Raw genomic sequence first — 27711 nt, 5'->3', positions numbered from 1 at the left:
TCTCTAGAGATGTGATACACCTCATGACTGTCGAGACCTTCTGTGCAGTCACTAGACTCGGCTGTTTAGTGAGAAGGGGTTATGTTAACCTGGAGTGTGAGCTCTTTAAATGCTGTCAGATAACAGAAATAAGTGGTTGATACTGGGATATCTTTTACTGCCTTTATTTGGTGTTAAATTATGTCTGCTGAAAGGCATCAGTCTTCCTATGTATGATACTTTTGCAGATGTGTTACGTCTCTTCAGCTAGCACTCTGATTCAAGCCGTTGCCGGTTCTTGCTTTACTGTCAAGCATCTTTTCTGAGGCAAATAATAGGGGTGGGGGGAGAGATTTGACCTCAGTCTGGATCAAGGTATAGGTATGGTAGAAACTGTTCTGAGCTGCATCTTAGCCATCAGAGACAGTACAAAAAGCCACCCAGAAATTATGATTTCTTCCCCCCACCCCCCGCCCGGACTCTTGGCCCAGCAAACTAAGCCGCAGAGCTCCTTCAGCTTATAAAGAGCGCCCCCCTCCCCCGCCCCCATGCAGTACTGCCCAACCTCAGCAGGTGACGAAGGCTTCCCGGGGGCGGGGCCTGGGCCGGCTGGGGGCGGGGCTCCGCGCCCCTCCCCGCCCCCGCGGGCGGCAGGGACACGTCAGGGCTCTGCTGGGCCCTGGCAGGCCCGTGCGCCGGGGGGGAGGGGGAGGCCCGCGCACCGCGTTTCCAGCACTTTCCGCGCGGCAGAAAATGGCGGCGCTCCGCGCGCGCCCCTGGCTCCTGGGTTTCTCGCTTTTCCCCCTTTTCCTCCCAGCCTTCTGGGGGCTTTTTGTTCGTTTGCTTTTGTTGTCGTCTGCAAGGACCTGCTAGCCTTCCCCCCTCCCTTCCCCTAGGCGTGGTTTCCGCTTCCGCCTTCGTGTACGGCCGAGGACGGTGGCCGCGGCGGGGCCAATCCGGGCGAGGGGAGGCGAGGCGCGCGCGGCGGCAGCGGTGTCCGTTGGGCCGGGAGCGGGCGCGGGCCGGGCCTGGCCGCCGCCGCCATGGAGACGCTGTACCGGCTGCCCTTCGCCGTGCTCGAGTGCCCCAACATCAAGCTGAAGCGGCCGGGCTGGGTGCACATGCCCTCGGCCATGACCGTCTACGCGCTGGTGGTGGTGTCCTACTTCCTCATCACCGGAGGTGCCGTGGCGGGCGGTCAGCCCCGGTTTGGGGCTCTCTCGGGGCGGCGGGGCCGGGAGACCCCCTGGCGGAGCCAGCCCGTCCTGTGGCCGCCAACTGCTGCCCCCCGGGCAGAAAGAAAGTTGCCGTCTTCTCTTTTAGCCCTAAATTAGTCCGAAAATACAGAATCCTACGTGCTCCCGTGGTGTCAAAGTGGTTTTTGCTGTTGGCCCCTTGATTTAAAGCTAATACGTTTTTTCCCCCCCGCACAGGAATTATCTACGATGTGATTGTGGAGCCTCCGAGCGTTGGGTCGATGACAGACGAACACGGGCATCAAAGGCCGGTGGCCTTCTTGGCCTACAGGTAGGAGCAGGGCCCTGCCACTGCAAACCAGTGACTGCAGGTGGATGAATGCAAGTGGACCCTGCCAGCCTTCTGGAGCTGTGTCAACTTCTTTTGAACTCTGTAGGGCTTGTAGGATCTGATGCATATCCAACCTTGATTGGCAAATTAAAAAAAAAAAAAAGGTATGCGTTGAAATCAATGGAAATAGAAAAATTCAGCCCTTGCAAAGTTACTGAAAACGAACACATAGGTAAAAAAAACAACTTTTCAACTGACAGCACTTTTCTCTTTTTCCAGATCTTTGCTATTAGAGCTGAGACTTTAAATGAGTGCAGAAATATTTGGTCATATTTCATAACAACTTAATCATTGTGAAGCTTTTAGTTCTGTGCTTTTAAATTCTGATTTAATCTGGACTTTCGTGTCCGAGCATGGGGGAAATAATTATAGATATGTAACAACGGTATCTTCCTTGAGTCTGTTTGCTTCTATTAATGGAAATCATCCAGAGCTTCTTTACTCAAGAACTGGTCTGGAGAATGTTAAATTTACACTTGGAAATGATTTTTTTTAAACAAATAATGGCTTTTATTCATGATCAGAAAAGCTCTTTCAGTTTGTGAGATCTGATGTATCTTATGTACTAGTTTTGGCTCAGTCTAAAGTAGCACGTGCCTCAAATTGTCTTGAGTGGCTGCAGCGTATATGAATTAGAGCGCTGTAGGGAATTAAAAGCACTTCAGTGAAAGCAGTAGAAACAACATGATAGATGATGATAATGATTATTTTCATTTCTGTCCTATTATCTATAGTTGCTGCATCCATATCATCTTTACAAAATTGCTGGTATTGCTAATTATGAAAGTAGAAAAAGGTTCAGTGATTGTGGGACCTAGGAAACTCAATTGAGGTGCATGCTTTTGCTGCATCTCAGCTTCCCTTCAGACAGTCTTGGCTCTGTAAGAAGGAAACCCAGCTGTGTGGGCTGGCAGAGAGCCAGAGCACATTTAGGCTGGGTCTCTGCAATCTGTGTAATCTCAGTGAGCCAATAGCAAAATTGATATTGCAGGCAAGACCACTTTTGCTGTGTGCGAACCCCTAGATGTGCTTCGTGTGCTGATGTGGTGGTCTGGGGCTTTTTACCAATACTGGAATTTAGGGACTGCTGTTTAAACATTAAGGCAGAAATAGCCTGGAAAAGCTCAGTGGTCCAGCGATCACGAGCACGGTTCTGTGCATTGAATCATCTGTGAAAGCTGGCACTACCTTTAGAAAAAATATTTTTGAAAACTGATGAACTTATGCTGCGTTAGCTTTCATGAGGTATGGGAGAACTAACCTGAGTATCATCCCGTCAATGTACATGGTTCTGCATAAAACTCATGAAGAGGACTAGTACATTTGATTGGTCTCCTGAAGTCTGCAAGGTGATGAGTTCAGGAGATAAATTACATATTAAACGCTTAATTACATAGAGTGATGAGTTTGCGTATCTACTTTCTGTTAGAAAGTCAGTTATCACAGCTAATTGTCCTGCATATTTGTATAGCTAAAGCAGGCTGAATAGGCTTGAGTAGATGGGTTTTGAAACCTAAATAACTCACTGAAAACTAATGCCTTTCTGACTCGTCTTCTTTCCTTCTCCCTTTTTTTCTAGAGTAAACGGGCAATATATTATGGAAGGGCTTGCATCCAGTTTCCTCTTCACAATGGGTGGCCTAGGTTTCATAATTCTGGATCGATCCAATGCACCAAATATCCCCAAGTTGAATAGATTTCTCTTGCTTTTTATTGGATTTGTAAGCGTGCTTTTGAGCTTCTTCATGGCCAGAGTTTTCATGAGGATGAAATTACCGTAAGTGACTTAGTACTCTTTCTGCTTTTCTTCTCTCTAGTGACTTATGTGCTTAAGGGTAACAGAAATTAAAATGAGGTATGTTAAATATTTGCAACTTGGCTATATGTTGCTTTTCTTTAATGCTTTTTCTGGAACAGTCTGTTTTGAGATGGGGTGCTGTCTACAGTAAGATTGTGCTCTGGTGAAGAAAGATGACAGATCAGGATAAGTCACGTAGTATGATTCATGAGTCTGAATTGTAATGAATTTTAAGGAGAGAATGTGTATGTATTGATTATTTAAAAAAAAATTACCAGTCAGGGCTTTGAGGAAAAAAGCACGTATGAAAGAACTTGGAGAGGCAAATGAGTTTTTGTGCTGACAATGCATGTGAAGGATCATAACTAGAAAAACAGGAGGGGAATAAGGGGTTTTCAGAGACATCCTAAGTAGTGCTAAAAGTAAAGATGCTGTCTCAATTTTTTTGCTTGAAAATTGAACATAGAAACTTATAGTATACATAATATTTTAATACACGTGTATTCAGAGATCAAAAAGTAGAAAAGATCTGGGGCTTTCAGGCTGTGAGATAACTAAAAGCAGTATTTCTTGTTTTCTCTTTATTTCTCAGTCCATCTAATTCATTTAGAATAGCTGGAACCAGCTGTTTGGAGGTTCTGGTAGTTAATTTCCAGAGTAGGTCTATGAGGTATTACCTTAGCAATGACAGTCATTCTTCCTTTCTTAAATATTTCTTTCATAATGTACAAGTGGTGGGTTCCCTGGCAACAGGTAGCAGAAGAGAAGCTTACTATATATTGTCTCATTTCATCAAGGCCATCATATCACTTGAATGGTTTTGACTCTTTAGTTTTTGAGGGGGGAAAAAAAGAACAGGAGAAGTCTGATATAATTGAAGTGAATCTCTGCATTGTACTGGCATAAGTGGCTCACATTAAGGAAACAATTTAGTATTTAAAAGTATTATCCTGAGAAGAAGTGTTAGGTAACTTTCTGCAACTCCTCCCTTAACCAAATAGATGCAATTTCTTTGGAATTCATTGCTACCTGTCATTATATCTTTTGTGTAAAGGCAGACAGTTCATTAGTTCATTTCCATAGGTTAACATGGCTATCTCAGACTCAATGTAAAGACCAAGAATTTCACATCAAAAATAATACGAGTAGCTCGCATTGATTTGTGTACTCAGAAAAAAACATATGCGTACTTTCCTACTTTTAAGAATCCAGAGTCCTCCTAGATGCCTATCGGAGACAGACATGATCTTTGCTCTGGGATGATTTTGTTTTAGATTTTGTACAAGAAGTAAGGTCTATAGATAGAAAAAATCTAGGGGAAAAAAAAAGACGACCTGGATTACAATAATAGGCAGTTGCTCTGCAAAGTAGGCATGTCTCTTAACAGTTTTCTTAATCAATTTCTTTAAAGAAACAAGGCTTGAGAGAAGTTGAAGAGGAGACTAGAGGTCTTTTGAGTGCCAAAAGATGTCAGGATATATTGAATGTCTTAAAACCGATGGTTTGTGTAAAGAGTACAAATAAAGAACCTTTCATAAAGTGTAATTTGGACTTCCAAAATTCCAAACAATTACAAAAATTGGACTGAGAACAAAGTAATTCATTTCCAATATTAATTGCAAAAATCAAAGGAAGGAGTGGGTAGTTAAGCTGACGGGTTGGTACCTTAGACAGGATTTATTATTTTCCTTTTAAATAGCTTTAGTCTGAAAAGGTTATTGGCAGTCTGAGATTTTTATTTTAAGGCCACAATTTTCTTCTTTTTGAAGTGTGCTGTCTGTGTCTTCTAACCTTTTCTTTCCTTTTTTTTTTTTTTTAAACTTAATTTTGTTCTGTAGGGGCTACTTGATGGGTTAGTACCTCTTGTGGTGTATGAAAGCCCAAGCTGAATTTACTCCTCTTCATGACGTGTTTAAGAAGAAGCAGCAATCGACAAATTCCGTAGTCACTATCAACAGGAAAAAGACCTGGTCATGAGAAACAGCTGGGGGAAGGGTGCTATCTCTGCAAACAAACTTTCATTACCAGTGGCTGATTCAGGCTTAAAACAGCATTTTGGATCATTTCTGTTCTAGAGCTTTTGAAAAGGGCAGGTTACCTAGTTGTTGTTTAATGCCAGTTCATGTGAAATAGAAAACCTTTCTTTAGCTCTGCCCTGAAATGAGTATTAGCCGTTGGTTTGACAGTTCTTTGTTGCAAGATCTGTCCCCTGTTCCCTGTGTGGGAAGATTGTGTGTTTGAATTGGGAAAGAAATACCTGAAACCTATCTTTCCACATTATAATTAGAAAACCAGAAACTTTGGATGCTTTGCAGTCAAAACACAACATGTCTGAAATGATATCAAAGGCATCTTTTGCCTTGAAATTAATAGCTCTATATGAGCAAATCTAGATATGCACTGGGAAAGAGGTAAACTGTATGAATGTGCATTTCTTTTTTGAAACGGTGTACGAAAGGAGACAAATAAAACTTATTTTCTACAAAATTATTGGAATTCTGCTGAGTTTCTGAAATATTTTTTCTCGAGTAAGCACAGCCTATTCTACATCCAGGCTTGGGATGCTGTACCATACCATAACTACATAATTTCTGCTTCATCTTTCACTACTGGATAGTAATTTCTTTGTAAAGTACCAGAGACAAGAAATGTCACCTTTTTTTCCTGTGAGCTTATACTGTGTCCAGATGATATATTGTTATCAGTAACCAAGTGAATTTATTTAGTTCTGAAGCTGCTGGGTTTTTTTGCACGAGACTGGGTTTCAGCTTACTTTGTCTTCATTTTAAGAGAGTGAGACAGTGTTGCTTCCATGTTTCATTAATAAAATTCTGTACTGAATTCTGTGGGAAAGAAAGATCCCTCTAAAACTCCATAAGTGTCTCTTGCAAGCCCAATGTGTTTGAAGCACTGTTCTCATCTATATTGTAATTGTCATTGAGAAATGTAACCTGTTTTAGCATCTTTGCCTATTTTTATCCCTTCATTGTGAAGTGTGTAAGTATTATTGTTCACATACTTAATCAAATTTCAGAGCTAGCTGTTAATCATCTGCCCTCAGGATATGTCATATCCACGCCTTCATTCTCGCATAGTGTGACTTCTGCATTTGTTCATCTTACGTGTTTGTCTTTAAGAAGGTCTGAGGTAACTTAAGCCGTTTTCCAAGGCTGAGAACTGCTAGGTCCACAGTCTTTCCAGAGTGATATCCTCTGCTCATTCTGGTCTGGGTGAGACGCATGCTTAGTGTCAGGGGTAGTATTTGTATTATACAAGTAAGTAATTGGGTACAGAAGTCAACTTTTTAATACATCTGAGAGGGAACGTGAACCAGAAACTCATTATCACTGAGTATAATTGTGTTATCGAGACCCCTAGGGCTCAGTATGTAGCACACTGTTGCGCAGCTTCAGTTTGAATGACAGTGCAGCTGATTGTAAGTGAATTTATTCTCACACAGTGGTTTTAATGATATGGTGAATGCTTGTGGTATCTGAAATATATTTTATTATAATTGAATGCTAGGTAACCTATTTTAGAACAAAGAAAGCAGATTTGTAATTGCAACATAGAAGATAGCTTTGGGAAAATAAGACTAAAGAAAAAGGACTATGCTGTCTCAGACAGCCAAGATTAAATGATCCTTTACGTTTCTTTGGTCACAGGCTGTGAATCTAGATGTGCTGTGATCCTCTGTCAAAGCACGAGGTGCAGAGAGAACCAGGAAAAAGAACACAGAGCTGAAGTAAGATAAGACTACCCAGAAATAGGAGCATGCTAGGTAGGAAAATTTTAGAATGCATGGTTATTCTGTTCACTTCTGATAAGAGTTAGGGGCTTCTTGTTCAGCCAAGGAAAAACTTCTACTGGGCACTACAAAATACGCTACAAAGAAGAGGCATTGCTATGCCTCGTGGGAGTCCCATTTTCCCTTGAAGAAAGGCTGATATTTTCTGTAAGTGTCTGCTATTCTTTGTAAGTAACAGCAGGTGGCCCCCCCCCGTAGGGGCTTAGGGTAGTTATAAGACTATGAGTGACTGTAGAAGCTTTATCTGTAGCTAGTGAGAATATCTATCTGTATTTGGTGTTCATATCATCTGGGTGAACTGGCCTGGCTCAGGGAGTGGGAAATCAAAATAAAACACTGTGGTAAAGATAAAGCATAGCTCGTAGGAATACATCTTTCCACGACTGAAAACAGAAGTTTGGTCTACTTCCAAATGCAACAGAAAGTCAGACTGATGTCCAGAGTTCTTGATTTTTTGGCTCTCTTGCAGGAGAAAATATTGAATCCAGGGCCCCTCTATGGGATTCTATATAGTCTCTGAGTGATGATGCTTAGTCAATGTAGTTATGCAGGTATATATGGCTTGTGTAGCCTTTGAGAGTTAGAATATACATATAGGAACTATTAACAATCCAAATGATGTTAGATTTACTTGAGTTCAGCTGAAAAATACAGTATAGATTTAAAAAAAAAAAAAAAAAGACTAGACATTCTGGTTTCCTCTTTTTCCCCAGTACTCTTTCTAGACTGCTGCAAACTGTGGAACAGTAGCATGTTAGAAAATCTTTGTTATTGAAAAAAGTTTTTGAGAAGGGGGATGTTTCTACCGTTTTGAGGAGATACTGATAACTATTCTTGCTGGTTAAGCTAAGTGTGATGTTTTGAAAAGTTTAAATTCTTTTTTTCTTAATGTATATAATTGTTACCTAAAAACCTGTAACACTTTTACAGGTAAGTTTAATTACTGGTGTGAAGTAGTCCGCATTGATGGCTGAAGTAGCCGACATCTTTGTTAGCCTAATACAGAATGAGATAACATGAGTTCTTATGTGTTATCCACAGTTTTGTTAAACTCACGTTAGGCGTGAGTTGAGAAAGCAACATACTAAGATTTGGGAAGAAGCTTGGTATTTCCAATAGAAGTATACAAAAGTGGAAGTTAACAAAATCTAGACATATCCTTCACTGTATTTTCATGTTCACTATATTTTCAAGTTTTATTAAACTAGTGGAAGCATAAAATAATTGCTTTTAGGCACTACCATTAACTTCCTTGCTAATCTACAGCATTCTAATTCTGATTATATTGCACTTGGTGGAATTTTGCTTAAGAAACTGAAAATGCATCAGTTTTCCACTTGCAAAAGTGGATACTTGTTCAGAAAATACTGTTCGGTGTGGATACTATAATCTGCCTATTTCCAGCTATATAGTTTATATGCATAAAATATATTTTCTTAACATTAATATTTCATCCTTCTTAATTTAGGATTCTTAGAGATACAGTCTTTGAAACAGAGACAATCCTAAATTTCTGCTGCTGCTCCCAAAAAAAGGGAGCCAGCATGGGTAGGAGGAAGAGAGCAAGTCTCATTTTCCTGCCACTCATGAAAGTGCTGCCTGCAATAGGAACTTTCTTCTGCAGGATAACGGTGGCTGTGACAATGTAATTGGTATTATACATTTGTAAATGTGATGATTGTGTCTTGCCTTCAGTGTTATGGATTCCCTCGTACAAAGAGTTACAGCAGTAGCTCTGACTTATTTTTGGAATTTTTTTTTATTGCTGCTTCTCAATTTTGCAGTTACTTTAGCATACTTTTCTTCCAGAACGTGCTTAAGGAGGAAAGGGTTGAAACCATTACAAGAAATGAATTGGAACTGTTGTAAAAATCTCAGAAGTAGTAAATTTTGTAATGTTTTATTAATGTATGTTGAATTGAGGGATTTCTGTTATACTGATGACTGAAGAGTAGAAATATACATATGAATGACAGGAAAAAAATACAGCTAATACATCCAACTCTTTCTAAAGGATGATGTTTCATGGGAAGCGGCTACTAGAAATATGAGAGTTTCTAGGTGATTTGGTTTCTGTGGTGAGAACTAATTATGCTGGTGTCCTTTTTGTTTGACATGGATACCTGTCAGCTAAGAACTGGAGGGAGACCATAAGCTCATTTTAGAGCAACAGCTGTGGCACTATAATGGGAGTCAAGCATGTCAGACTTGCACCATGTTTTAATTGGTGATGTGGATATGAGGCACTGCTTTCTGATATCTGGTATCTTCAATTTGTAAGGCAACTTGCTGAGCTCCTATTTAATGATACTAGTTTAGTTATTAATGTTCTTTGGGTATAAGATGAAGTTTCACTTCATCACATAACTATCCCATATGGCTTCTATAAATGTCAGAGGTCTTAGATTAATTGTTATACGTGCAGGCTGCAAGAAATGCTATTTAGTTGTAAGTAAATCAGATCGGTATGGTATCATCGGCTGCCTTATGCATGGAAAAGACTGACGTTAGTAATTTTTTTTTTGTTGGTATCAGTTTTCGCTGCAAAGATTAATGTTGTAGTGGGGACAAGTGTCTCTTGGTTGTTGGTATTAATTGTAAGCTCTTAGCTGGAAACTGGGAAAGAACAATTTTGAAAGGGCTCAGACTGGTTGATTATTCCGGGCTAAAACTTGGAAGTTAAACCTAAAACTTGGAAGTTAAACTTTTTCTAGGATACTTGGTAAATAGGCTGAAACAATTTCAGAACCTTTAGCAATTCCTAACAGCTTCTAGGTGATAGGTAATATGTTCACTATATTCAGCCTTCCAGTACCTCATCTATCTTTAAATGAGGATGGAGGTTGGGAGGGATGGGGTAACCTAACTTCAATCTGAATTAAAAATGTGAAAGAGAAGAAAAAAAAAAGCAGAAAAGAAAACAAAAAACCCCAACTATTTTAAGCACTTGCAAGAAAATGGCAAGTTAGTCACCAACTGGGATTTTTAAAGAATAAGTCATATGAAGAATAAACCGTACGTGAGAGTTACAGGCCCTGTGGATAGAAGAAAAGCAGATGTTCTTCAGATTCGAGCTTTTCATACTGTCTTGTGTGTTAGAGAAACTTGGCTTAGTCAAAACAACTGTAAACCGGATGCAAAAGTGCTTTGAAAACCATTTTCAGAGAGTATTTATTGATTATTTCATATCCTTTTATCCAAGTGGAGGGATGTGTTAACTGAGGTCTATCCTGTGGCTAATTTTGTTCTGCTCCAAATGAACTGGACAGAAGAGAGAGTACTGACTAAATCAGGAGAAGTCATAACACTCAGAGACTACAAGGAGGGCAGGATTAGGATGCATAGTGTTCTTGACAAATCAAAGAGAACACCCTAAAAAAAGTAGGGTGATTTATATTTTTTAGAAAAAAGTGCACAATGCAACCCTTAACTGAAAAAAATGCAGGATGGGGAGCAATGAACTAGATGGCAATTTCTCAGAGTAAGTCCTTGGGTTTTAGTGAACCACAGGCTGAATATGAGTGTTTGCCTTTTCTGCAGCAGTGCAGCAACATACTGAGATGTATACAGAAGTTTTAGGTACAAGGCGTATGAGGCATAAAAGTAAGCGTGAAAGGGAAAGGAGCAATTTATTGTCTACATCAGTAAGTAAAGTAGCAGCAAGGAAGAGCTGGGATAGCATTAGAAAAATATTTTCAAGGGTAAAACAGTTGACTACTGGAGTAGATTGTAGAGGTGATGGAACTTCTTCTGTGGGAAGTTTTAAGAACAGGCTGGACAAGTGCCAGTAAAAATTTGCAGATATGGCTGGCCTTGCTGTGGGACGAATGACTTTTTGAGGTGTCTTCCAACGGCTGCCCTTTTTTTTTTGATTCCATAAATGAGAACCGGACTGCTGACCTTCCAAACAACTGAAGCTCTCTATCTTTAAAAATAATTGTAGAGAGGTCTTCATAAATGGCTAAATCTGTCTTTTAAAAATATCCTTGCAGTTCATTTGTAAGACAGAGTCCCACTGGCCTCTTTGCAGTCTGAAAAGACTGAGTAGTTAATGTGACCTGGACGTGACAGCAGAAACTAATTTTGCTAACTGGCTGCTGCCAGAACACAAAATGAGTTAGCTCTTGAGGTAAGGAAAACAAAAAGGTATGGATGAATGTTTAAGGCCTTTTCCTTTCCTGTACTAATTTCCGTATTAGTCTGTCCCTTAAAACATGTTACTGTTACAATCAAGTGGCTGTCAGAATAGCTGTCATATTGAAACAGAACCATTAGTAGGAGGAGGCAATCTGTGATATTTCTAGGAAGCGTTTTGCTGATGCAGTCCTTCCTCAGCGCTTCTCTCTGTTCTGAGCTGCAGCAGCAGTAAAGCACCAATGAACTTTTCTATTATACTGGTTTCTGGAGGTCCCTCCTTTCAGGATCTTTACTCCATTAATCTGTGGAATTTAACTTTCAGTTTTGCCCAAGTGTATCTGTCTCTCTCTGCTATGGTTGGTTGTTGTTACACTGGCTCTTAACTACTGTATTTCTTCTCCTTTTGCTGTCCTAAGCTCCTATCTGGGGATTTATACCGCTATCTTTCAGCGCTGCCATCTCTTGTTTTTTTTCCCCATCATTCCAGACTTCCAAGTTTCAGGACACCACTGCTGCTTTTGGTTGCTCTCTTTCTAACTGTGATGGTATTTCTGTCTTAAAAGGACATTATTTATCAGTCTCCTCAGCTCTTCCAGTTCATTGTTCTTCCTCCTCTAGTACTTCCTCTTTTATCACACTGAAATCCATCCCTTAGCTCCACCAAGCCGTTGGCTGTTCCATCAGCCCTGCTGCTCTTGGCTTTTCTACCTCTGTTCCCTCTACTCTGACTACAGGTCCTTTAATTTTCCCTGCTGACCACTGTCTGAGCTACTTCAGCCTGCACTGACTCCACACTTCATTAGCTCCCCGCTATCCACGCAAAGCCCTGGTTCATCCGTTCAGCTTCGCTCATCCTCTGGTCATTCCTTTCGCTGTTCCAGTTTTCTCTTAGCTGTCTCATATCTTTGTCTTTATTGTTCTACAATCCACACCATCTGTTGTGCTGCTACTTGCCTGACTCATCCTGAAAACAATGAAAATCCTACTGCATCCCCAAACGTTACACTAGGGAGGCAACAAAGGTGCTCCTGTATCCAAAAATCTACGTCAACAGCAGTCAAGCCAAGATCCCCATAGAATTCAGGTACATAATTTTCATTCAAATCAATAGAAGTTAAGTGCCAGATACTTCTGAAAGTCCTGCCAAAGTTTCATCACAACTAAAAAAAAGTCAGTTGTTTCCTGGTGCTGGATTTAAAAACACCTCTGTAGGGATAACCTGAAAGTTCTTAAGTTTCTTAGCAAATAACTCTGATTTTTTTTTTTTTCTGCAAATACAATTACTGAGTGTTTTATGAGCGTAGACAACATATGGTCTGTACACAATGGAAAAAACTAAGAAAAATCTGTTGAAAATACCAAGATTCATATACACAGTAGAGAAGACAAGGCAATAAATATGAAAGCTCATAAAACCAGAAAAACTGAATGTTCCATCAGACAGTTGTTAAAGGTACACAGACACACGGTGCTTAAACCTGCTGTTACTTAACAAAATGATTAACAAACCAGATTTAAAACAACATTTGGTTTCATAACCTACGCAGGAGTAATTTTAGATATATCAGGATTTTTCTTTTCTTGTGATGTTTTGAACGGCAGCAGTAAACTCATGGTGACCTTACATATGTTCTCTTCACCTAACATCTGGATAAATCCAGGATAAACTTCACTGAAATCAATGGAGACAGGCCAGTGTAAAAAGGGGAATCAGACTTAAACACATCTGAAATATCGTAAGAGTTGTGTTTAACTGCAGCTTCTTCACTAGGCTGTGACTGAACAAGCCTCATTTTACGTACTTTGGATGGTCATTTTGGACAAGGTATTTACCTTGTTCAGCTACATTTGAAAAATAAATGACTTCAAAATTGTAAATAAAATCTGAAGCTGACTAAAGAAAATACTCTCTACGTTAGTAGTTCTGGCATTCTTATTAGCTACTACTATTAACCTTTTTCAGTCTTGACATCTTTTAATTTTATGAGTGCATATATGTGCGGTATCAAGTGTCTGTCAAGCCCGTGGTTCACCACTGGATGGCAGTCCCTGCAATCTTATTCACTCTGGGAAGGAAAAATCTGTTTTTAAAAATACAGAACTGAAGTCACATAGTGCTTTTTACATAGATATGAAATATTACCGTGGTAGATGTATTTAGATCCATTTTTCTGGTTGCTAAAAGTGTAAATATGTGAAAGGGTTTTCTGTATATTGCTTTCACTTAAGTTCGCTGTTCAGTTGAAGCTTCAGTGTTTAAAAGTATAGAAGAGGCTAACAATTTACGCTTCTATGGCATCGTCTAGTCAAAGACTTCAAAGCATTCTGTACAGACTAAGTCAATTAAGAAGTCAGCAGGTATTATATATACTTCATAAAAGGAAAAAGTCTAGTGTATAATAAAGTTAGATGAGTTACTCAAAGTTGTAGCATTTATGCAGAGAGGTAAAAAAAAAAAAACTTCAGTCTTTTGACCCTGTCCACTGTACGTCTGATGGTGAGGAAGGAATTAAATGGCTGAAAGGAACTGACTAGTTAAACGGTTAAAAGACACTAAGTGTGAAGATAAGAACAACTTACTATTGAAATTATGGCTGAGGTTCATGACTCAGAAATAAAAATCTGAATATAGCTGACTAGAAGAGATGGAGAAAGCTGTGTGGCCTTCATGAGGATCTCTCTCTGTGTGCTTATAGAGTAGAGTGACTTTACAACCACAAAGTTTTGGGAAAGTTCACCCCAAAATCTGGAGCTTTCCCTGTAAGGGGAAACATAATGTGGAAAAAATGTTGATACCATCCCCGTAAAGTATTGCAGTCTATAAAATGTATTTACTTAAGATAACAGGGATTTCACCTTACTGTATTTAAGGCAACAAGAGGTTATCCTTTTGGTTGAACAGAGATTTAAATGACAGCCTATTATAAATAAGTCTTGTTGATGGCTCTTGGACAGTGAAGAGGAGATAATGGAAAATACGCGGAAGCACGTGTGCTGAGGTGCCTATGGAAAAGACCCCTTTCAACACCCCTTACGTATGTCTGCGTCCAGAGCATTTTTCAGCGCTAATGTCTGTCACACAGACAGGCTGTTTATATGTCCCTTTTACAGATGGGATGCTGATATAGTAAAGTTACTGGGCTAAAGCTATACAGCAGCTTAGCGGCAGAGACAGTAATAAAATCTAGATCTCATTTTCAGTCCTGCCACCTACTGACAGCAGCAGGCACTCACTTCAACAGCAGGTATTCACCAGAGGTTTTTACAATAAATTTTTTTACTCAAGGTATTTTCAGGGTAAGAATGGCTTTTTAAATGCTTTTGTCAAACAGCAGTTTCTATAGAAAATAACAATTTTACAGTTGCATTTTATTCAAAATTTAAACCTAGTACTTCCTCTCCTGCTTAGTAGTTTGTTGGCAAGCGCTGTTTCTTTTCTTTCCTGAGATGCAGACTGTTTCACTGCAAGATCTTTCATGGTGTCTCCTTCACCCTCTTTTGCATCTCATTTATTATTGAAATGGTTATTCCCAGCTCTGCCCAGTTAGTCCATTGTGCTAATGTTTCTCCCTTGATAAATTTTCAAACAAGCACTGTCTTATTTCTACCTTTGTTAGCCCTTTTGCTTGTGTCCATAAATATCTGCTGAAATATCATATTATTCTTTTCCAAGCAACCCCTCTTTTGCGACACTCTCCTTTCCTGTGGTTCCTACAAAATTACAGTATCAAAGTTCAGCTTTTACTCTGAGATCACTCAGACCAGTGTTGCCACTCTGTCTCCCTGTGGTACCCATCTGTTTGTAGCCATCTGCTACTTCTTGCCCCAGTATAATTTGTAAACTCCTTGTGGCAAGAGCAGCTTTTGTTTCTGGACCATGTTAAGGATTCTTCAATGCTTCAGTTACATGCATAATAGATTTCACATTAATTGAATTTTATCACGAGAAACCCTACCACCAAATTCCTGATCAACTGTACTGTTTATCTCAGTCAGATGGTGGTTTCAGATTACTTTCTAAAGCGCTCTTTGAAACTCTTCCATAGTTTTCCATGTTCTTTCACCCTCCTGCCTGGCTTTGTTTGCTGGGAAGTGCCAATGATCTCAGTAGAATGTCCCAGTTCTTTACATTTCCAAGGCCTTTATTCAGGCCCCTGACCAGTGACTTTCCCTGTGTTTATTCTGAGCTTTTATCTGCCTGGGAACATGCCATGACACACCCTCCACTCCTGCCCAATCCATTCCCATGCTGACGCAACGTGTTTTTTGGTCTGCCTGGTGTCCCAGGATAACCTCTCTCAGTATCTGTGCGCAGTCACATCCTGTTACTTAGTAAGAGGAGTAAGTTTTCTGTTCAACTGTACCGTGTTGGTCAGACATACTGCTGTAATAACAGACCATGGATAGATAATCTGGGAGACAAAGCACGTTGCCTTTTATTGTACTTTGTGCTGACACCACACACAGCGGTAAATTCTGCATGGAAAAAAGCAAATGGCCTTATAGTAATAAAGTTATAGTAGCTCTCAAGTGCAGTAGAATATGTCTATTCATCTTTTCTAGGCAACAAGACAGCAACAGCCTGAGATTCCTATCCTGTCAGAAATGTTGAGGACAAGGAAAAATTACTGGTATTTAATATGTTTTAGGACTTAACAGGAAGGGAGGCAGGAGGTTCTGTTATTGTTGATGATTCTTTACTTTCCTAGGCTGAGAAGAAAAATCCCTAAAGAAAAAATGTCCCACAAGGTTAGAAAAATGAGTCGTTCATTAATGGTTAATTTAGGATACAGTCATATCCAAGCTGCAAAGCTTTATTCCTGACAGATGCAGGCTTCTTTATGGTGTGAAGGTACTTGAGTCTAGGGTTTGGAGTAGGCCCACTGTAGAGAACAAGCATGGCCTAATTCTGACTGGGATGCAGAAATACAATAGGTGTGCCCAAGGTCTGGAGGTTTTGTTAAGGTTTTCCTGTTGTATAGGGAGTGCTTATAGACTTTCCTGTTGCACACAGCAGAACTATGTTTGTGCTCTGTATTCAGCTGATGATCTAGAAGTTGCTGTGTTGCTCTAATAAGCTGAGAGCTAACTAAACAGTTTCCTGTATTCTCTTGTTGTTTTATAAAATGGAATTGCACTTAGACTAGGTCTTAGTAGACAAAAGGAGGTTGCTGTAACTCGTGCTGGCTTAGCCACAATATAGTATTGTTGGAAATTTTTATTAAAGGTTTTTTGTAACTGAGGCTCTCTTATCTTATGGATGTTTATCTGTCTTGTAGCGGAGGCTTGCAAGGAACTGATAACAGTAAGCTTTATCCTATGTCTGCACTGAAGAAGTCATCCTTTGGTCCTTGGGAGCACAGTGTGGGTTTGTGTAACGCTTCTGCCGTAGCATGTGGAGAACAAACTTTAGGGACAAATATATACCTATTTTAGATATTCTAAACATACGTTGTTTTTTGTTAATGATTAGAGCTTTTAAGCATCTCCACACTAATTGACCTCTACATAGCCTCTGTCACTAATGGCCTTTTATAATTCCCACTTCAAACGTGTATTTTCTTGTTAATTACAGAGTGTTACTGTTATTAAAAATACATGATCATTGCTTGTTCTGTGGTAACTCTTAGAGGTGCAAACTCAAATTGGGTTTCATTGTGTTGGCTATGAAAATACACGGCACTGGTAGTCTGGAAGAGCTCACAGTTTTTTGGGAAGGGAGGGAAGGAGAGGAGTCTGGTAAGAGAGCTCTCTCCTTTGCTGATTGTCTCCGGTAGCCTCATTGCTCTGCACTTTGCTTAGTATATTGCCTTCTGGGGACCAGTGGAAAAATTTCCTGATGGGAGTTGACTCTGGGTGGACTGTTAATATTTATGACTATAACAGTTGGATATTGTGGGCCCTGGGAACACAGACTTCTCTTAAAGCCAGTCTAAGAAATATAACTGCACTATACTGATGATAGTCATAGTTTATGTTTTCGACTTTTCTTAACGCAATACTTTTTTGCTGATTAAAGGAGAGAGAGAGAGGTGGCAAGTACATTGTCTTGGTCAAAGATCTTTCATAGTACTGTAATTCAGCTAAATAAAAGCCCAAGAATGATGACGAGGGTAGCAGAGGATGGGGGTTATTTTAAATAGCTTCTATATGTACGCTTTGTCTAGATGACTTACTATTGTAGGTGCAAAGGGTTAGTCTAGTCCTAAGAGGATTGCACATAGGCAGGAAGGCAGGTGGTAATTAGCCTAATTACTGAAACAGTCAGTCAGTCAGTTCAGGCACTAAACATGTTTTTCCCATGAATCCAAAAGAGTTGTCACCACTTTTGGTGAAGGCTGGAAGAAGAGCTGTAGCTTCATGGGCAAAAAACTTGTTGACTGGCTAAATCAGTCTTATCTGCTGTAACTAACACAGAAGCCTAGAGAATGATAAAACCCAAGGAGAATGGCAGAGGGTGGCAAAGATACTTACTCTTTGCTACTTAAAAAGTTCTCCCTAGCAAGAAGAGCGTATAACTAGAGGTGATGCTTGAAGAGAAGTGCATCCTGTATTTCCGCGGAAGGTGCAAAGGACTCTCAAAAGAGGTTAGGCAGCTGAGATGGAGTCCAGCATTCGTGTTTCAGATGCATGGAACAGCAGTGATAGGTATCTCTCTCATGGTGCAAAGCTACCAGGTGGATACTGATGTGAATTAGTATACCCACATGGCACAGGGCAGGGCCGTACAGAGATACTAGCTGGCACTCTGTAAGCAACACAGCTGTATTAGCTTGATGCCATGCAGAGATACACATTTTCTCGGTGTTAGCTTACGTGCCAGCGTTCATCATTCTGTGCTGCTTCAAGGCCTGAAAATAAGTCACTTGGTAATACTCAGATCTTTGTTGCGCTGTGTAGATGTGGCCTGTACTTTCCATTTCATCTGTGAGTAAGGTGGTTGAAACTGAGAATTTTCTTTTCAAAGTTTGGGTGTTGTTTACTTTATCCGTCACTAAAATCTCTCTAAGGAAGTTGGAAGGTGGAGTTCTGGCAAGAGCATACGTGACTCATGTGAGAGTCCTGGAATTTTGTGACTTCTCTCGAGGACCCTGATAGGAGGAAAGCGAGGATATCATCATTGGAGTCTGGAGAAAGTTTGCAGGCTGGATGTAGTGCCACTGTATGAAAAGTTTTCCTAGCCAGAGCAGTAGGATTCAAAATTCGGGTCCACTACTGGAATCTGGTGACTGTTCATAGAATATGACCTCAGCCAGTGTTAAAATAATTTGCTTCAAATTTTTCTGTGGCCTTCATTTTGTTGTTGGTGCTATCCCCTTGCACTGTTTGGAGCTTTGCAAGAGAAGTTAGATCCTTATGCAATGTGTCAGTGAAATTCTGACCAAATATCAGTTTTCCCTACAACACCAGCTCAGGATTTACCTGAGAAATTCATTCTCTCCTTCCTTTGTTTTACAAAAAGATAGCGTACATTCAGTTCCTTGCAGTTAGTAACATGACAGTAATAAGGCTTTAAAATAAGGATAGAGACTTTGCAGATGAGCTCAGGAAATTCTTACACTCATAAGGGACTCTGAGGTAGTGACTGCGAGGGAAGCTGGCAAACAGATGAGCTGAGAGTTCTGGCAGAGTAGGAGGGGTGGGGAAATGTGGAGTTAGATGTGGATGGGTAAATGTGAGGGAGGGCAGAAAGGCAGTCATATGCTAGGGTTTGTAGGTGGTGACAAGAAAATTAAATTTGTTGTGACAGTAGTCAATGAGCTAGTGGCACATGTGTCAGCCATACTTTTCAGTTCTGTGGAAATTACTGTTAGTGCCTCAAAATCCTATCCCTTCTTCAGAATGAAATTATCAAACAGCGTGTTTTACTGAGGATCGTTGTCTACCTTAATTTCATGTGTGATCTTTGCTTTTTGCCCTTGGTTTGTTAATGTGCTAAGCTGTTTTGTGCACACTTATCGGACATGTAAGAGCCAGGCCAGCATTTCTCACCCTTATCGAGGATGATACTTTGAGCTCTAAAGAAGTCGCATAAGTGGGTGAACGGCTTGAGATGTGTACAAACTTTAGCTACCGTTTTCTAAAGCGTGAAAATCCGTGAAGTTTTATAACCCCTCTTGTAAATAGGGGAAGATGGACTTTAACTGATGGAGACAGTTAAAGATGAAATATGCGTTATGAAACCATGAGCGTGTTCCTTTATCACAGGACAGTGTTGGGAAATGCATTAACTGTTAACTACCAGTTAACTGCCAGGCTGGGCAGACAGAGACCAAGGATTCAGTGTAGAGGTCTCTTCTAGCATCCCTAGGTATGACTGCTCAGCTAGAAGGCTGGACTAAATCAGCAAAGCTGTGTCAATATGCTTCCCCAGCTGCCATCTTTTTTCTACTAATTTGGGAAAGACAGCATATTTTGGCCTCTGGAGATATTAGAATGGTCAGCAGTTACTTTCATGAATACTTAATCAAAGCCAGTGAGTCTTCTTAATGAATAAAAACTCCATTTCTGTCCACCCACAGTAAAAAAAATAAGCAATGTGCTGTGAAATATGACTGTGATAGGGAAAATAGAAGTTGATTGTATTTCAAGTGTTCATTTTTAGGATATGGATTTATAAAAAGGGATTTTAATTCCTCAAGGAGCAGCTGAATAAAAAAGAAATCAAATGGTTAAAAGTAAAGGATATTGACTGGGAGAGGTATTAGCAACTTATTAAAATACCTGAAAGATAAAATAATAAGTCTGGTATGTATAAAAACTTTCAAAATTTGTGTTGCATTGAATACAACTGAATGTGTTTTGGAGGTGGAGGGTGTATAAAGATGTGCCTTTTAAGGAACCTAAGTTTTGTCCATTGAACTTTCCAGAACTGTCTTCCCCAAATGTGGGGGTAATGTAAGAAACTGAAATATGAAAAAATGGCAAGATGAAGGATTTTTAGTCAGACCAGTTAAGACTCTGCTTTTGACAAACGCTGGAAGTAAAGTTCCAGAAGGTGTTTGAGCCAATCTAATAGTGTGCTGCTTTTCTTGATTCAGCTCTGTGGTTTTCTGAGCCCTCGGTGGGTTTGTTCAAATCAAATCATCAAAAAACTGAAAGATGAAAACAGAGCGAATAGTTTCCTGCAGGCTCGGCTATCTGACCTGGTTGCCCGTAGCATGGATGAGTGCCAGCGCAGGCCGACGGAAGGGGTGGGAATGTGCCGCCAGGTGTCAGGGGAGGTAGAGCTGTCCTTCTGAGCAGCAGCTAGCTGCTAAATAAGGTGCAGTTTCACAGTGCATCTAAGCCAGAATTAACTCCAATGCTATGCAGAGAGAAGATTCAAAATGCCTTTTTAATTAGATGGTAGGAAACTTCTTAATCTTTATCTGAGAGTTATGTTCTGCCCCAATGAATTTTTGCATATGACAAAGGAGTACAAAATGTAGTATTCAGACTATGGTAGTCACAAAATTCAGATAAAAAATAAAACCTTTTGGAAGTGAAACGTGAGGGATATGGAAACATGAATTCAATCGCATATCAGAAATCAGTGCAGAGGGCACAAATCTATTGTTTTACTTTTGGATAGTCTGAAAGATTGAAGAAAAAAAAAAAGCCCTTACTAACAAATGGCAGCAAATATCCAGCTTTCATCAAGTCTTTATATTCTGGAAAGCACACCACTAAACACTGGCACTGTTCAGTGCTAGGGACTAATGCAAGTGTTCAGGATTGAATCCAGTTTAATCCAGCAGTTGACATTCAGGTAAAACTCCCAGAGGTTTTAGTTGGAGATCAGGTGTATGGAAATGACGCTCTCCTGTTTCTGATACAGCATCTGTCATGTGATTCCTTCTCTTGAAATCTTCGGGGCAGGGGGGTGCTATGTATGGTGGCATAGTTGGATAAGAAATTGTTTTTTCTTGTTAAATATATATAATGGATGCTACAGGTGGCCTAATTCTTTTGTCTTTATTAAGGCAAAACATCGAGCAAGGCCATTAAGTATTTTGCCTGAATAAGGCCTGGAGAAAGGGCCACAGAATGTAAATTCTGTCCTTCAGGTGCAAATTCAGTCCCTGGGTCACCTGTTGATCAGCCACCTGAAGGCTTAAATGTTAAGTCCTTGTATGGTCCTGTGCGCATCCAGGACAATTTCACAAAGACCTAAGACCATCCCAACTTAACGGGGAGCCACGCTTCAATTGCTGCTATTTGAATTAAGGTAAGCCATCACCTTTTCCTATTTCTGCTGGGAAGTTCACAAGGCTTGTCAGGAAAGGTTATCAGCGTAACCGAACCTGCAGCTATCACGGGATGAAACCAGTCAATTTCAAGAAGAGGGACAAAAGGTCAGAGAACTGCAAACCCAATACCACCGGGAACATCTTGGGTTACAGGGTTATTGTACGGAGGAAGGAGAGGGATGAAGCCTCGCTTAGTAAACACTCAGTCAGCTCTTAAAAATAGAAAGTGACACGGATCCTAATGGGAGAAATACGAAGCTACTGTAAAGTACATATACACCTGCCATTATCACTTACATACGCTGAGAGAGATGTCAGCTGGCTCCAAACTCCTCTCCAAAGCTCAGAGATATTTTTAAATAAAGTAAATGCACTACATTTAAATTAATTTGGCAATGAGGGACTCTGGAATCTGCGTGAACATTTCAGAAATGCTTCATTTTGGACAACAGTATTTTGTGGTTTCTCAGGTTGAATCAATGTTGCTCCAGCAGTTTTAACTTTTTCTGATACAATCTGATCCCAGCTCTGTTTGGACATCCTTTTTGTTAAACTGTTGCACATTTGATTTTCATCTGCAGTATGCCCGAAATCAAGTCTTCGAGAGTGTATCTTGAATCCACGCCCATCTTTGTTTTTAAGGAAATCTCTGAGTGGAACATAGTTCTTTCTAAGCCCTCTTGTATCCATAGACCTCTCTTCTGGTACTGCCTCAGCTGCAAGCTGCCAGATACTGCTGTCTGATACAAGCATAGAAGAAAGATTGTAGCTGTGAGATTTACACTACTACTTGCAAGTTGGATTGGAATTAAGTATTGCAGGCATAGATAGTAACAGCAGCAGTAACAGCGTTAGCCAGAAAGTCTCAGTTTGCATTTGACAAGAAAGTAGAAGAAGCCAAAGTAAGGAGGTTAGCAAAGAGATACTATGCACTGTTGGTCTGTGTAAATCAGAGCCCTGTAAGTTTCCAGCTGTGTTCCTGAGTCAGCATAGTCTGCTGGATTCATTGGAGTGCCAGGTCCTGTTCTGCCTTTCAGTGCATGTCAACATTGGAACAAGCCTTAAAAAAACAGGTTCTATTTCACAAATACCTCCAAGAGTTTCAAAACTTGAAATCTTCTAGTCAGACACAACTTTGTTGAAACTTCTGCTTGCAGAGTGAAAAGGTCAGTTTCTGTATTTAAGGTTTTCTCTCTTACGTACACTGGGCTTGCAAAATCTGGTCAAAAATGTTGGAACCGATAGTTCAAACAAATGTGTTTGGTTTGACAAAACAATTTTTAAAACAAAATGTGATCACCAGACTCAGTGTTGTATCAGCCCAATAATTCATAATAAAGCAGTTAGAGGGATGAGGATCTCACTCAAAGACTCCTGTGTGAAGGAGGTTTTTATAATCATTCAGTTGTTCTTCCGCTTCCTTCTTAGCATGTGGTTCGATCAGAAACTTTCCTGGCCTTTTTTTCCTGTGTAAGGACTGTTGATGCAACTTCTGCCCTGTACTGAGTGAAGCTATTTATTTGATTTTTTTCAGGCAAGACATGGACTTTTACTCTCTTGATAAGTGCATTCCTAGTACCTGGAAATAGTATAGTGCCCTACTGATGCCAGTATGTTCATGCAGTGGGGCTAGGAAAATTTCTGAGTATTTTTTTAGGAGACCTGTTATTATTCTGATAAAGAATGAATGAACTTCCCTGTCTTAAAACTAAGCTGTCTTATTATTTTAGATACCTGATCCAAATTATAACAACTCTCCGTTAAAGTCCTTTAAGTTTGATTAGCTGTTACTAATATGTACTTCCAATCTAATGCAATGCAAACAGTAGTGAATTTGGCTTCTAAGTAGACAGACCCTATGCAGACACCCTATGCAAGTGATATAATCTAGTAAATTGTGATTTCTTTGTGTATATGCATGCCATGCCAGCCTCTAAAAAAATGATTATCTCATGTTTATTTTGGTATCTATGACTGGAGCACTGATTGCACTTGTCAGTGCAATACAGAGATTGCTATTTGCCAATGATTACTCTTTGTATTTGAATGACAGTCAATTGTCATAGAAGCTATATAAACCTGGATCAGGCTGCCAGTGTTCCAAGTGCTGTACAACCAAACATCAACACGATAGTCCCCCCAAAAGTTTTGGTGAAACGGAATGAAGCAATTCAACAGCGAGCTGCAGCCACCTAATAAAACAATATATTGAGAAACGCTAAAGAAATTTACAAGAGCGAAAGACCAGAAAAGATAGGAATACCTGCTTTGGTTTACTGGTAAATGCAGGTCTACCTCACGTCTATAATCTCGGACTAAACTAGAGTATTTATTTGAAGAAGCTGGAAAATAAGGGGAGTTAGGCTGGAGACACAATTCGGGAAGGAATTAATAAGTTAATACTGGCCATAGTAAATTCAGCTTTGAGTAGACAGATGTCATCAGTGTAGTTTGAAAACTGGGACTGGAAAGATGAGTTGGATGTCAGCAGAAGGAAATTTTGTACCTCAGGACCTACCATAGCAAAGCCTGTATTGAGGTATTTGTTTAGAAAAAGGTGGAGGGGGTGGGGAAGACTTAGGGAGGAAGGGACATTGGAGTGAAAATCACAGCAGGGCAATGCTGCGATTTTAAGTCTGTTAAAATAGGGACAATTTTGTAGTGAGCTGAATAGTCAATACAAAACACGTCCCAATAGAAATTCATATGTAGTGATTTATTTACATGCTCATATCTCTGCTCCACAATAGTGCTAAGCTTTTCCACACTGCTTATTAATTTGCTTATTAATTTCCTTGATCAACAGACACACAAAAGGGAGAACCTTTAAAAACAGGTCAAAAATGTATACTGAATGCTTTTGCCTTCTTTAAAATTATTGAATAGCTACTAGTAGCCTTAGTAGTAACTAACTGCAAACAAATGATTACTCTTGGTTGGTGTCATATGTTCTACCAGGTCTCTCAAGGTTCAGTGAGAAATTAAACATCAAACGATTAAAACTGTAATTGCTAAATGCAGCAAGCCAGCTAAACAATAATTCATAGGGACTCTGTTGTTTGCAGTGACCAGTATGAGTAGTTCAGCTGAAGGCACCTGTACAAGTTAGGTTATGCTCTCACCTCTAAAGGTATCTTTGCAAACCACTGTTCCCTCAGCTCTCTAATTTGCCTAAATTATATATACTCTGGAAAAAAAGTTAGGTTTTTTTGGTTACAGTTTGCATGAAATTCTTGCAAATGGATGAGCAGAGTCAAAAGCTTGTTGCTCCTAAAGGGTGCAGTCAAGTCACAGAACCTTTCTAGTCCAAAACTGTTCATAAAAAATCTGAACCAGGAAGGGGAAAAAGAAAGAGCAATTCCCATGTAACATTAAATTAACAATCACAGAAGGACTTCAAGCTGGTATTTTAAATCTTAGAAGAAGTAGATGTGGAAATAGCAAGAAAACATAAGGAGGCAGAGACCCTAACACTCAGAAGAGTCTCTGACTTGTACTAAAATATAAATAGTTGTAATCATTTATCACCTACAGCTGTGACCTAAAATGGCTCACACCTGTGTTACTAAATGCTGTTACCCTCTGGAGTAGGGTGTCTGCATCCAAGCAGCCTACTGGAAATGGTCTTTTACCTGTGTGAGGTCCCTAACTGTGTGCAAAATTGTTTGGAAAAAAGTTGATTCACATAGGCCAACTTCATGCAACAAGCTGTGAACAATTTAGTAGCATAATTAAGTGAGTTCCTGTACCCATAAATGTTTGCAGGCACTGCTAGACATAGACGGAGCCTAAAGTTATCCTTTTTTTTTTTTTCAGTTAAAAAAGAGCTGGGTTATGCCCTGTCACTGTATAGTTATGCACTTTCACAGTTTGTGATAGTGAGCATGGTCCTTGTTACTGGAAAAGTTTCCTCTCCATGCTTACTTCCCAAAAGTCAGCCAGCCACCCAGCAGGGCCACATGCCAGAGCAAAGAGCGGAGGCTCCCAAAGCAGCACCTGTGGCCTAGAGCCGGGGGTGCAGCTCGTTTTAGAGGCTGGTGTCACCTGGCCCTGCAGCACTGGGGAGCCAGGTGCAAGCAGTGACCCGGGGCTGGCAGCGTGGTGGGGCTGAGCTGGCTGGGGCAGTGCGGTGGGCTTGTGCTGGCTCATGGAAACGTAAGTAAGTGTGCGGGCTGGCTTCTGGCTGTGGGATGGAGCTACTTGTAGGGTTATGGTGTTTTAGAGAGAGTTGTCAGTTAGGTGAAGCTTCTTTAGAGTGAATTGTGTTTTTATGATTAGCTCCTCTGCCTTGGAGAGCCTCTCTGGCCTGAGGGGTTCAGAGGGAGTTAAAGTACTGTTCTGCTGTTTCCTCCGTCTTTGAACGTTTCTGTGAAGAGCTTTCAGTGGTGGTGGGCAGGTATGAGTTTGCCTGGCTAGCTGTAGCTGCGTGCTTCAGGACTGCGGGTGCTTGGGAGAGTTTGTCAGTCAGGCTGTGCGAGATGGGCTGAGCGCCTCCAAGGGGACAATATTTTATTTTGATTTTGAACAGTGTTGCGATGTGGTAATACTGTGAGGTGGGTAAGTTTGCCTGCTATAAGAAAAAATCACCCATCTCTGCAACTGCCTCTGCATGGGTTTTCTGAGAGGTCTGTGGGATTAAGGAAGTCAGGCTAGTACTGCAGGCCAATTAAGTGGTTTTTAAAGGGTATTTTTCCTCTGCTGAATTGATACTAGGTCAGAGCAGCATCAATTCTAAGCTTAACAGATAAAGCAATGCATTTTGGATAACTTTTTCACACAGAAATTTGTTGCACATGTTACAGTTAGATGTATTCCTTGAAAGTGTGTTTTACCAGAAATTGTTACTTTGATTACTCCCGAAAGATGCTTTCTGAAGTGGTTTCAGTCAGTCTCTTGCCTCAGTAGTAGAAGAGAATGACTATGACTTTTGAATATACACTGAAAGTAGAAGGCAAATAAATATTACAATACGTTACTCATTTTTGGTGATTATTGGAGGTCTTAACTCATAGTTTTTGATCATTTTGAGGTTGGCAAAGAATGCACCAAGTGGATTTTACATAATGTCTGTACATAAACAATACATACACACCAACTAACATTTATAATATAGCCTTCCCCAGCAAAAGAGTGTGTTACCTTTGGAGGATTATCTGCAGTCTTACATTTCCTGATTTTTTACTCATGATTAACTTGTACAGTGGATAACTTCAAACTACGCTAGATCCCTGTGTTCATACAGCATCTAACACAGGGATTTCATGACATTTAAACAATGCGCTGAAACTTGGTTTTCAGTTAAGGTTAACTACCTTGTGTCCAGGTGTTGATAATGCTTAAAAAACCACTTCATGTCTGAGTGAGCAAAGTGAACTGGGAGAAGAAGGAAAGGGGAGTGAGTTAATATGCGTCTAAGTCAAATCCCAACTGTATTCTCTGCTGGAAGTTACTGTCTTTGCATCAGAGTTGACAAAGTCCCTCTTTGGCCATCTGTAGGGCCATCAGTTCCTAAAGCCATCTTTGGCTTCCTCAGTACCAAGCCTGGTGGTGGTTGTTGTTGTTGTTCTAGTACAAACCCGCCAGCTGCCTGTGCTCTGGGGACAGTTGCTGCCTACTGGGGGGCTGTTAATCACCACGCTTTCTCTGTACCTTTACTTCATTGTAAACTTCCTGAGTATCTTGAGAAGGGTACTTAAGCATGCTAAGAAAACAGCATGCAGGGATGTGAAGGGAAGCGTATATTTTTAAACTTTGATACTAAAAATACTGATTTCTGGGAAAAGTAGAGGTTGTTTGCTGCATGTTAGAGTGGGTGTTAAGAAATCAGGGAAAACATGAGTGCATATGATGTTTTGAGCATCTACCTTGGAAAAGTGTAGCTAGTTTGTTGTTACATTTGTCTGTTTAAAAACAGTTTTGTAGGGGATTGAGGTGTCTGAGCTGTGAGCTATCTGAACAGCAAGGTGTTTCAAAGCGGTTGTTAAGAAATAGCCATGTGCAGCATTTGTCACATGATAGCACAGGTTCTGTTTGCTTTTTTTGATGGAAATTTGAAAAAAAAAAAAAACACTCTAAAAATCAATACACAAAACAAGTATCTCCTTCGGTGCGGTTGTGAGTTCTGCCCTGACTTCTTCCCTTTGAGAATGTGCCCAGCTGCAGTGGAGGAA

General features: G+C 40.2%; 1 protein-coding gene across 1 annotated transcript; it reads left to right on the top strand.

Annotated features, from left to right (window-relative positions):
* Positions 1-695: 695 nt before the first annotated feature.
* On the top strand, positions 696-5860 carry OSTC (oligosaccharyltransferase complex non-catalytic subunit). The gene is made up of 4 exons (XM_068941899.1): positions 696-1161; positions 1413-1506; positions 3146-3343; positions 5203-5860. The coding sequence occupies exons 1-4, from the start codon at positions 1023-1025 to the stop codon at positions 5219-5221; spliced, it is 450 nt and encodes a 149-aa protein (XP_068798000.1). The 5' UTR covers positions 696-1022; the 3' UTR covers positions 5222-5860.
* Positions 5861-27711: the final 21851 nt, after the last annotated feature.

The sequence above is a fragment of the Struthio camelus genome, chromosome 4, assembly GCF_040807025.1.
Source record: "Struthio camelus isolate bStrCam1 chromosome 4, bStrCam1.hap1, whole genome shotgun sequence".
In the NCBI taxonomy this organism is placed as follows: Eukaryota; Metazoa; Chordata; class Aves; order Struthioniformes; family Struthionidae; genus Struthio; species Struthio camelus.
Note: the sequence above shows the minus strand (reverse complement) of the source record. Positions and strands in the feature narration are given on the sequence as shown.

Bases quoted from the DNA above. Each gene is read 5' to 3' on its own strand.
- OSTC (XM_068941899.1), top strand. From the start codon at position 1,023: ATGGAGACGCTGTACCGGCTGCCCTTCGCCGTGCTCGAGTGCCCCAAC. The intron at 1,162-1,412 runs GTGCCGTGGCGG...CCCCCCGCACAG, and splicing joins CTACTTCCTCATCACCGGAG to GAATTATCTACGATGTGATT. The intron at 1,507-3,145 runs GTAGGAGCAGGG...CTTTTTTTCTAG, and splicing joins GTGGCCTTCTTGGCCTACAG to AGTAAACGGGCAATATATTA.